Genomic DNA, 11,355 nt, shown 5'->3' with positions numbered 1-11,355 from the left:
GAACAGAGAGACAAAACGAACTAGCATCCCACAGTGACAAAGAACAATTACACACAACACATGACAAAACTCAAGAGAACTTATAGGACGCATAATAAACACTAACAAGGAACAGGTGTAACAAAACAAACAAAACCAATCAAACATCGAAACATAGAACGGTGGCAGCTAGTACTCCGGAGACGACGACCGCCGAAGCCTGCCCGAACAAGGAGAAGGAGCAGCCTCGGCCGAAACCGTGACAACATTTTGCTAGGATTTTTGCATCACAACACTGAAGTGTTAGGGGCCTCCAATTTTGTAAATGGACTGGATCTTTATATTTTCCACTTGTATCCTGTTTCAGTAATAATGAGATCAGACCTTCTTCTTGAGTGTCAGATAATCTACCATTTACATAGGAGTGGTTAAAACATGCTAATAACGGTCCTCTTAGTATATCAAAAAATGTTTGGTATACCTCGACTGGTATGCCATCCAACCCTGGAGTTTTCCCGGACTTAAAGTCTTTAATTGCATCCAGAAGTTCCTACTCTGTAATTTCACCTTCACATGAGTCTTTCTGTGTGGCTGTTAATTTGACATTATCAATAGAAAAAAAATCTCTACAATTAGCTTCAGTTAGAGGAGATGGAGGCGACTGAAAAGAAAACATATGCTTAAAGTACTTTGTTTCTTCCTTCAAAATATAATTTGGTGAATTATGGTGACTCCGTCAATTGTAACCAGTTTCATTAAGTTCTTTTTGGTAGCATTCCTATGTTGAAGATTAAAAAAGAATTTTGTGCATTTTTCCCCATATTCCATCCAGTTTGCTTTATTTTTATAATATATTACACTTGATCTTTCTTGAATAAGTTTCTCCATTTCTTTTTGTTTTTCCTCTAATTTATTCTGAGCCTCTATGTTACAGTTTTTATTGCCATCTATCTGTTCTGTTAGACTTTCTATTTCCTTTCTTAGTATAAACTCTTTTGACCTAAATTGCTTTTGTTTTCGAGATGAGTACTGAATTGCATGGCCTCTAAAGGCATATTTAAAGGTGTCCCATACAATAAGGGGATTCGCTGTACCTATGCTATGTTGGAAAAAGTCAGTTATAAAATCCTTTGTTCTAATTATAAATAAATTATCATCCAATAGGCTTTGATTAAATTTCCAATATCCTCGCCCACGTGGAAATTCAGTAAGAGTAATGTATATGCCTATTATATGATGGTCTGACCGCATTCTGTCCCCTATCAACACTTTTTTTTACTTTTGGTGCCAACGAGAATGAGATAAGAAAGAAGTCAAGACGACTAGCTTGATTCAGTCTCCGCCATGTATATCTCACTAGGTCAGTATATTTAAGCCTCCATATATCTACTAGTTCTAATGTATCCATGACATTCACAATTTCCTTAAGAGCATGTGGGTGATTTTTTGTGGTGTGATTTCCTTTACGGTCCATTGAGCTATTTAAAACAGTATTATAATCCCCCACCATAATAATATTGTCTTGAGTTGCTTGCAGGCTTGATAATTTATTATATATATTGTCAAAGAATTGTGGATCATCATTATTTGGTCCGTAAAGGTTAATGAGCCATATCTGTTTATGGTCCAATAACATATTTAAAATAATCCATCTACCTTGCGTATCTATTTGGACAATTTGCATATTCGGATCGAAATTACTATTAATTAATATCATCACCCCTTTTGAATTTATTTGCCCATGGGAGAAGTATATTTCCCCCCATTCTTTTTTCCACGCTACTTCATCTCGAATTGTTGAATGAGTTTCCTGTATACAATAGATATTATATTCCTTCTCTTTGAGCCATGTAAATATTGTTCTTCTTTTGTTATTATCAGCTAAGCCATTACAATTATAACTGGCTATACTTATTTCACCATACACCATAATGAGAAACAAGTTTCAAGTCTATTTATGATTATATATGTTTGTAAATTTACCAATAAAAAATTGCGTAATGATTGAGTGTCCATATAGCTGTACCGTGATATTTGCATTGCTACGGAGTAACCCTTCAATTGTTCTCCACTAATTCCCCCGCTAAAGCCCCTCCCCATCCCAAGTTGAGCCGTCATCCCACCCACGTCCCTCCGGATCCCTAAGGCCCCGAGAGGCCAGAACCCATCCATCGAAAACAGCACACAGTGCCACCCACAAAATAGAAGCAGATTTACCACCAAAAGCATTTCCAATGCTTTCACCTCTATATATATATCTATATAACTATTTTTTTTAAATTATGCATATCCTATTTTCCATCATTATCAATTAATATGCGTAATAATGTCGGCAGTTCACGCTTAGGATTCTAACATATAACCCGGATTGCCATTGTATTACATTTAATTCATTGACAAGCAATTATTATCCTAGCAAATAATTCCAGTGGTCCATCCCTTTTCAAACACAAAAATGCACACCACATGGTTGACTGCGGAAGAAATGGGCCGAGCGTGCAAACGCACCCGCATCCACATCTGCCGCAAGGGGGAAAGGACGCCAGAGAGAACACAGGACCAACCACAACAACCTCCCGCCAAAAAAGCCATGTTCTAATTATTTGTATTTAAAGATGTATTATTCTGCTTGTTATATCGTTTTATCCTTTTATAAAATACTATACTTACTATAAATGTTATTTAATATTACAATCCCTATCATTGCTAGTATCAGGTGCTCCAATATTTGACTCCTCTATTACAACTTTTAGAATAGCCATGGAGTAGTCTTTGTGTCTCTGAACATTTGGTTGTCAATATACAGTTTATCGACAACAAGTGCAACACGTTTCCCTTTTAATCTATTTTCCTTGAAGATTGGATACAGAACTGATCATTCATGCATATTTTCGTGCCAGCAAGTCTTTTTCCTAGGCTTTTCACCATAGCTTTATCTTTAAAAAAAGCAAATTTGGCAACGATTGGGCGCTCATATTTCTGTCCTCTTTTCCGAAACGATGTACACGTTCGAGTTGGATTTTATCGACAGCCAAGAGTGGGATTGTTTGCTCATAGTAATTATAACGTTACAAACCAATAGGGACAAGGTTATAGGGCCACTAATTTGTATTAAGGCCTTCTCATTCCGATTCCCATTAACCGACATGGAGACACCTCAGTTTAATTTCACAATTTCCCATGTGTGTGGCCATTGCTTTTTCCCTTTTAGAATATAGACACCAATAAAGGTTGGTCAATCATTTTTCACTACGTTTAGATCCATCTGTCTATGATATATCAGACCACCTTAAAAAACACACACGCGCGCACACACACACACTTCAGGCTGTCAGATGCGACGGTCGACCTTAAAAATATCCCTGTTTACTTCCGTGTTTAGCGTTCTAGACAGTTTTCGTTTCGGAACAGCAACATGGTTCGGCTGAAAACAAAACGTTCCTGTAAACTGTTACATCAAACTAATTCACCTTCATGTAAATTATCATGTAGTCAACTTGTCCAACCACTCCTGTCAATAATATTAGTCAGCTCCATCGCAGGTTCTGCTGTAGCAGAAACAGAGACAGGCGTCCTGACAATAACAGATGCTAACTGGATGGTCACTATGGATGGAGAGTGGATGATAAAGTTGTGAGTACAGTACAAAGAAAGAGTGATGATCTGATGTATGAATGTTGGGGGGGAGAAGAAAAAAGGAGGGGGGAAGGATGAGATATACAATTGAAGCTATTAAGTGCCGAATAAGATTGTAGCTCAGTTGGTAGAGCATGGCGCTTGCAACGCCAGGGTTGTGGGTTCGTTTTCCACGGGAGGCCAGTATGAAAAATGTATGCACTCACTAACTGTAAGTCGCTCTGGATAAGAGCGTCTGCAAAATGTAAAATGTAGAATGAAAATGTTGGTTTAGGTCCAGAGTAAGCATATTCTATTCCAATCAGACAGATGTTTCATGTTGAAGCTGATGGAACCTTGCATGTGAAACTAGGCTATATAGACCATGCGAACAGCGTTCCCAGTAAGCAAAATTACGTTTAAAATACGTGTTTTAGAGGTATTTTCCAGACGTTGAAGTTAGGTTCATTTTAGGTTCTGAATGAAAGGTGAAAATACGTATTTTCTGGACGTTGAAACCAGGTTCATTTTCAGTTCTGAATGAAAGTTGAAAAGACGCCAGGAACAGACATTGAAAATATGTATTTTTTGGTCATTGATTCTATGGGAAAATGTAAACTGCACGTTCATACTCAATTAAGTAAGTGTTACAATAATATTTGTTCTATATTTAATATAGGAAAGAGGAGCCAACTGAAGATTGCAACATCAAATATTTATTATTGCTCCCATCTGTCACATGCAATTATGTTAGCTTTTTCAAAAGCTTTAAAAAACTGGCAGCGATGATTTTCAAAGTAGTCCGTACTTCAGAATAAAACAACAGACCACTTCAACTACAACTACATTCTCAGTAACGGTAACACTGTAGAGTACAGTACAGGACAGTAGAGTACAGTATGGTACAGTACAGTCGTGGTCAAAAGTTTTGAGAATGACACAAGTATTGGTCTTCACAAAGTTCGCTGCTTCAGTGTTACGAGATATTTTTGTCAGATGTTACTATGGTATACTGAAGTATAATTACAAGCATTCCATAAGTGTCAAAGGCTTTTATTGACAATTACATTTAGTTTATGCAAAGAGTCAATATTTGCAGTGTTGACCCTTCTTTTTCAAGACCTCTGCAACCCGCCCTGGCATGCTGTCAATTAACTTCTGGGCCACATCCTGACTGATGGCAGCCCATTCTTGCCAAATCAATGCTTGGAATTTGTCAGAATTTGTGGGTTTTTGTTTGTCCACCTGCCTCTTGAGGATCGACCTCAAGTTCTCAATGGGATTAAGGTCTGGGGAGTTTCCTGGCCATGGACCCAAAATGTCGATGTTTTGTTCCCCGAGCCACTTAGTTATCACTTTTGCCTTATGGCAAGATGCTCCATCATGCTGGAAAAGGCATTGGTCGTCACCAAACTGTTCTTGGATGGTTGGGAGAAGTTGCTCTCGGAGGATGTGTTGGTACCATTCTTTATTCATGGCTGTGTTCTTAGGCAAAATTGTGAGTGAGCCCACTCCCTTGGCTGAGAAGCAACCCCACACATGAATGGTCTCAGGATGCTTTACTGTTGGCATGACACAGAACTGATGGTAGTGCTCACCTTGTCTTCTCCGGACAAGGTGTTTTCCGGATGCCCCAAACAATCGGAAAGGGGATTCATCAGAGAAAATGACTTTACCCCAGTCCTCAGCAGTCCAATCCCTGTACCTTTTGCAGAATATCAGTCTGTCCCTAATGTTTTTCCTGGAGAGAAGTGGCTTCTTTGCTGCCCTTCTTGACACCAGGCCATCCTCCAAAAGTCTTCGCCTCACTGTGCATGCAGATGCACTCACACCTGCCTGCTGCCATTCCTGAGCAAGCTCTGCACTGGTGGTGCCCCGATCCCGCAGCTGAATCAACTTATGGAGACGGTCTTGTCGCTTCCTGGACTTTCTTGGGCGCCCTCATGCCTTCTTCACAACAATTGAACCTCTCTCCTTGAAGTTCTTGATGATCCGATAAATGGTTGATTTAGGTGCAATCTTACTAGCAGCAATATCCTTGCCTGTGAAGCCCTTGTTGTGCAAAGCAATGATGACAGCATGTGTTTCCTTGCAGGTAACCATGGTTAACAGAGGAAGAACAATGATTTCAAGCACCACCCTCCTTTTAAAGCTTCCAGTCTGTTATTCTAACTCAATCAGCATGACAGAGTGATCTCCAGCCTTGTCCTCGTCAACACTCTCACCTGTGTTAACGAGAGAATCACTGACATGATGGCAGCTGGTCCTTTTGTGGCAGGGCTGAAATGCAGTTGAAATGTTTTTGGGGGATTAAGTTCATTTTCATGGCAAAGAGGGACTTTGCAATTAATTGCAATTCATCTGATCACTCTTCATGACATTCTGGAGTATATGCAAATTGCCATCATCAAAACTGAGGCAGCAGACTTGGTGAAAATTAGTATTTGTGTCATTCTCAAAACTTTTGACCATGACTGTAGAAAACACTGAAGTCGGAAGTCAGAGATTTCCAAGTTCCGAGTTCCCAGTTGTTTTGAACGCAGCACTTGAGACATAGGCTACCTTTTATTTCTGAATAGGGCTCCAACAAAGCCCTCCTGTCCATATTGATTTGAGAAATAGGCATATCTACACAGTAATGATGGTGGCTGGCTGCAAATCAACTAGCCTAATATATTTTTTTATGGAAGTGATATGCCTATTTTAGCTAAATCAACAAATTAAATTGATTAGATTACTCTGCCAATAAAAAACAAAAAAAGCATAATATAGCCTACATGTAGACTTCATGTAGACGTTTGTAAGGCGTTCACGGTGAGTTCTTTAATAATAAACTAAACTGACACAAACTGACACGTGACGTGTAAGTGTCACGTGTACTTGACGTGAAAGAATGATGTACAAGTAGATGTCATGTAGACCTTAGTAAGCTGTTCATGGTGAGATCTTTAATAATAAACAACATTTATGCCGCATTCAAAACAACTGGGAACTCGGAAATCTCCGACTTCTGACTTCCCAGTTCCCAGTTGTTTTGAACACTGCATTACACCTAAACTGACACGTGATGTGTACAGTGAGGGGAAAAAAAGTATTTGATCCCCTGCTGATTTTGTACGTTTGCCCACTGACAAAGAAATGATCAGTCTATAATTTTAATGGTAGGTTTATTTGAACAGTGAGAGACAGAATAACAACAAAAGAACGCATGTCAAAAATGTTATAAATTGATTTGCATTTTAATTAGGGAAATAAGTATTTGACCCCCTCTCAATCAGAAAGATTTCTGTCTCCCAGGTTTCTTTTATACAGGTAACGAGCTGCGATTAGGAGCACACTTTTAAAGGGAGTGCTCCTAATCTCAGCTTGTTACCTGTATAAAAGACACCTGTCCACAGAAGCAATCAATCAATCAGATTCCAAACTCTCCACCATGGCCAAGACCAAAGAGCTCTCCAATGATGTCAGGGACAAGATTGTAGACCTACACAAGGCTGGAATGGGCTACAAGACCATCGCCAAGCAGCTTGGTGAGAAGGTGACAACAGTTGGTGCGCTTATTCACAAATGGAAGAAACACAAAAGAACTGTCAATCTCCCTCGGCCTGGGGCTCCATGCAAGATCTCACCTCGTGGAGTTGCAATGATCATGAGAACGGTGAGGAATCAGCCCAGAACTACACGGGAGGATCTTGTCAATGATCTCAAGGCAGCTGGGACCATAGTCACCAAGAAAAAGGACTGAAATCCTGCAGTGCCCGAAAGGTCCCCCTGCTCAAGAAAGCACATATACAGGCCCGTCTGAAGTTTGCCAATGAACATCTGAATGATTCAGAGGAGAACTGGGTGAAAGTGTTGTGGTCAGATGAGACCAAAATCGAGCTCTTTGGCATCAACTTAACTCGCCGTGTTTGGAGGAGGAGGAATGCTGTCTATGACCCCAAGAACACCATCCCCACCATCAAACATGGAGGTGGAAACATTATGCTTTGGGGGTGTTTTTCTGCTAAGGGGACAGGACAACTTCACTGCATTAAAGGGACGATGGACGGGGCCATGTACCGTCAAATCTTGGGTGAGAACCTCCTTCCCTCAGCCAGGGCATTGAAAACAGGTCGTGGATGGGTATTCCAGCATGACAATGACCCAAAACACACGGCCAAGGCAACAAAGGAGTGGCTCAAGAAGAAGCACATTAAGGTGCTAGAGTGGCCTAGCCAGTCTCCAGACCTTAATCCCATAGAAAATCTGTGCAGGGAGCTGAAGGTTCAAGTTGCCAAACATCACCCTCGAAATCTTAATGACTTGGAGAAGATCTGCAAAGAGTGGGACAAAATCCCTCCTGAGATGTGTGCAAACCTGGTGGCCAACTACAAGAAACGTCTGACCTCTGTGATTGCCAACAAGGGTTTTGCCACCAAGTACTAAGTCATGTTTTGCAGAGGGGTCAAATACTTATTTCCCTCAATTTATAAAATGTTTGACATGCGTTTTTCTGGATTGTTTTGTTGTTATTCAGTCTCTCACTGTTCAAATAAACCTACCATTAAAATGATAGACTGATCATGTCTTTGTCAGTGGGCAAACATACAAAATCAGCAGGGGATCAAATACTTTTTTCCCTCACTGTAAGTAACAGGTGTACACTACGTGAAAATTAGTATGTGTCATTCTCAAAACTTTTGACCACGACTGTAGAGTACAGTACAGGACAGTACAGTAGTTTAACTCAGTAGAGTACAATACAGTACCTGATACTATACTCTACTGTGCTGTACTGTACTCTACTGCAGTGGTTCCCAAACTGTGGGGCGCGCCGGGCACGGGCTTTAAACCTGCAAAATGTTCTCTCCGCCAACAAGAGGGGTGTGAACAGTTTGTGTCATGAACAGTGCTTGCGCCCATAGAAATAGACGTGGCACGTGTGCGCGCAGGGGTGGGTACTGAACTATACTTTACTGTCCAAATAGTGAATCATAGATGTCTATGATTGATTCAGATTTGGTCCGGTCCGGACGTCTTTGGACGTTGAAATCAAGGCCGGTCCAGACCAGACCAAATCTGAACCAATTATAGACGTCTACGTTTGGCTGGAATCAAGGCCCATCTGGCTCAAATCTAAACCAAATATAGACCTCGGTGTCAGTCAATGCTTAGTGGGTTGCAGCTACAACAAGACCAAAAAAAAAACGGCCGATCCGGACAAGACCAAAAAAAGACGTCAAAAAGACATCGCTGCTGGTCCATGCTTAGTGGTTTGCAGCTACAACATATAATGTTCAGAATATGCTGCGGTTATTTTTAGAACACCTGACTTGTGCCCTGAACACCACCCATCTGTAGAGTCTTCATAATGTCCATAGATACATTTGTGTGTGTGTATAGTGTTGCCCCCTGGTGCCCGGCGTGTGCCCAGCTGAAGGAGCATTGGGAGAGATTTTCCAGCCTGGCAGCAGCCATGGGGGTTTCTGTAGGAGAAGTGGACGTCACAGAACAGCCTGGTATGGAAATATTATGAAGTTGATCCTGTTGGCTCTTACTGTCCTCAATATTGTCTTCTCCCCGCTGTGTGAGATGTGATGCCATACAGAGTCTCCTTCTAACCACCCATCTCTCCTTTCTCTTGTGTGTGTGTTTTTTTTCTCTCAGGTCTCAGTGGACGGTTTTTGGTTACTACACTGCCAACCATTTTCCAGTTAGTATCTCAGTTAACCTCTGACCCTATCCTTTGATCCATGACCTCTAACCTTTCTAACTCTGTATACAGTATTTATCTGTGTGTGTGTATATTCTACAGTGTAAAGGAGGGTAGCGTGAGGAGGTATGTGTCTGTCCGTGAGGCGGAGGAGTTCCATGCGTATATATCTAACAGGAGGTGGGAGGAGGTGGAACCACTGCCTTCATGGAAGTCTCCTACTTCTCCTCTGTAAATATACACACCATATATATTATACATAAACATGGAATTATTAATCTTCTCTTCTGTAAATATATACTGACCTTACCTCTGACTTTGTGGATCTCCTCCCTCCAGGATGAGCTGCATGGCCGGACTCTTCAGGCTTTCACTGTGGATCAGGGTGAGACCAAATCTCTCTCTCTCACACACACAGAGAATGGTGTAAAGGATCCACACTCACTCAAAATCGTGTGTGTGTGCATGTAGCGGACTCATGGGTATCTGACGGGGGATTTGGGCATGCCGGTGTGGGGCTCCTACCTCTCATTTGCCATGGCAACACTTGTCACTGGGCTGCTGATGGGACTGGTGAGTTACACACTAATAATACTTTCACCATATTATTGTATTACTACTAAACTATTACTAAACACAAAACACCCAACAGCCCAAAATTCAATTTTTATGTCACACAAATGCTTTTGAATGGTACTGAACATGTTGAGTATGTCATTGTTCTGAGAAAGATGCCAAATCGTCTCTCTCTTACAGCCTACTAGAGTACGTAGACAAACAAACACACACACACACTTCGATGAGTTTCTCTGCAGTGAAATGTGATCTTATGTAAGAGTGGGAGGGTGGCTGCTATTTCAGGACTTGACAGAGGAGACTGGAGAGGCAGCAGGAGGACAGATGTGTGTGTGTGTGGGCTGCACTCAGCTACTCTTGTGTAACCAGCTGCATTCTACTTAAAGTTTGGAACTCAACTCAACTCCTGCCTACACTGACATTAACCTCTTAACTAGTCTAAACTGGCTTCATTCTAAACTAGATTATTAACTACATTTAGTTGGCTTTATTTTAGTTTGACCGTTAACCCTGTCTAACTGCTCTGATCCTGTCTCAACTCTCCCCTCCACTCAACAGAGCTGCTTTCAACTCCTGTCTCTATACCTCATTCTCTGTGTGTGTGTGTGTGTGTAGGTACTGGTCCTGGTTGCAGATTGCCTCTGTCCTTCCCGACAGAAGCGGAAAGAGGAGAGAGCAGGTGAGAGGATGATTCCACAGAACAAAGCATGCATGCACGCACACACAAACACAGTGTTGTCAGTGCTCTACAGTGTGTGTGTGTGTTTGTGTTTGTTTGTTTCGAGCAGGAGTGTGTGTGAGTATGGCGGAGGAGAGGCAAGCGTCAGACGCAGATGAGGTTGAGGGGTCTAACGAGGAGGAGGAGCCAGAGACACTGAGACAGAGGAGAGGACAGGCAACATGCACCTCCTAACCAGGGGTTGGAACCTACATTATTTTCCATTAGTTTTGTTCTGTACAGAACCATTATTTTTTATGTTCCATTCCACTGTTTTCCGACCAGCAAAATAAAGTTCTGAACCGGTTTATATCGTTCCTTTCTGTTCCTTTTTAAACCTCTGAAATTGTAAATTCTTTACATTTAGCTCGACAATAAATGACTTAACCAATCATGCAGTGCAGATAGAGCAGCTTGCTATGGAGCGGGCAAGCTATAGCTCAGTGAGTTGTTTACATGCATAATGGGAAGACAAGTGTAGGGCGTGAGATGCAGCTGAAATTTTGCTGGTTGGGAGAGAGCAAGAGAGGGTGGAGGAGGAAGCTTGGCTTAATGCGCTGGGCATCTTGTGATGACATGCATTATCTGAATTAGGCTCACAGAATTATAGCTACGGAGGATCGGCTTCTGTGGAGGAACTTGAATGTCTTTGAACTTCAGAGATGGCTTAACACGGAACCAGAACTAGCTATAGCTAGCTAACAAGCTTGTGTGTGCAGAGCGGCACCAGAATTAAAAACACATCTTACCTTTTTGTAGTTAATAAATCCAA

General features: G+C 41.4%; 1 protein-coding gene across 1 annotated transcript; it reads left to right on the top strand.

Annotated features, from left to right (window-relative positions):
- The first annotated feature begins 3,332 nt into the window (after positions 1 to 3,332).
- Positions 3,333 to 10,893, top strand: tmx4 (thioredoxin-related transmembrane protein 4). The gene is made up of 8 exons (XM_041854979.1): positions 3,333 to 3,612; positions 8,980 to 9,095; positions 9,244 to 9,289; positions 9,392 to 9,520; positions 9,629 to 9,674; positions 9,761 to 9,862; positions 10,481 to 10,544; positions 10,654 to 10,893. Exons 1-8 carry the CDS (start codon positions 3,395 to 3,397, stop codon positions 10,776 to 10,778), a joined length of 846 nt encoding a protein of 281 aa, XP_041710913.1. The 5' UTR covers positions 3,333 to 3,394; the 3' UTR covers positions 10,779 to 10,893.
- Positions 10,894 to 11,355: the final 462 nt, after the last annotated feature.

Source organism: Coregonus clupeaformis, chromosome 29, assembly GCF_020615455.1.
Source record: "Coregonus clupeaformis isolate EN_2021a chromosome 29, ASM2061545v1, whole genome shotgun sequence".
Taxonomy (NCBI): Eukaryota; Metazoa; Chordata; class Actinopteri; order Salmoniformes; family Salmonidae; genus Coregonus; species Coregonus clupeaformis.
The sequence above is the reverse complement of the archived record's forward strand: the minus strand, read 5'-3'. Positions and strand labels throughout refer to the sequence as shown.

What these genes read in the sequence shown, in the direction of transcription:
- tmx4 (XM_041854979.1), top strand. Translation starts at nt 3,395, where the DNA reads ATGGTTCGGCTGAAAACAAAACGTTCCTGTAAACTGTTACATCAAACT. An exon ending in AAGTCTCCTACTTCTCCTCT is followed by an intron (nt 9,521 to 9,628) that starts GTAAATATACAC and finishes TCCTCCCTCCAG; the next exon opens with GATGAGCTGCATGGCCGGAC. An exon ending in GGCTTTCACTGTGGATCAGG is followed by an intron (nt 9,675 to 9,760) that starts GTGAGACCAAAT and finishes GTGTGCATGTAG; the next exon opens with CGGACTCATGGGTATCTGAC.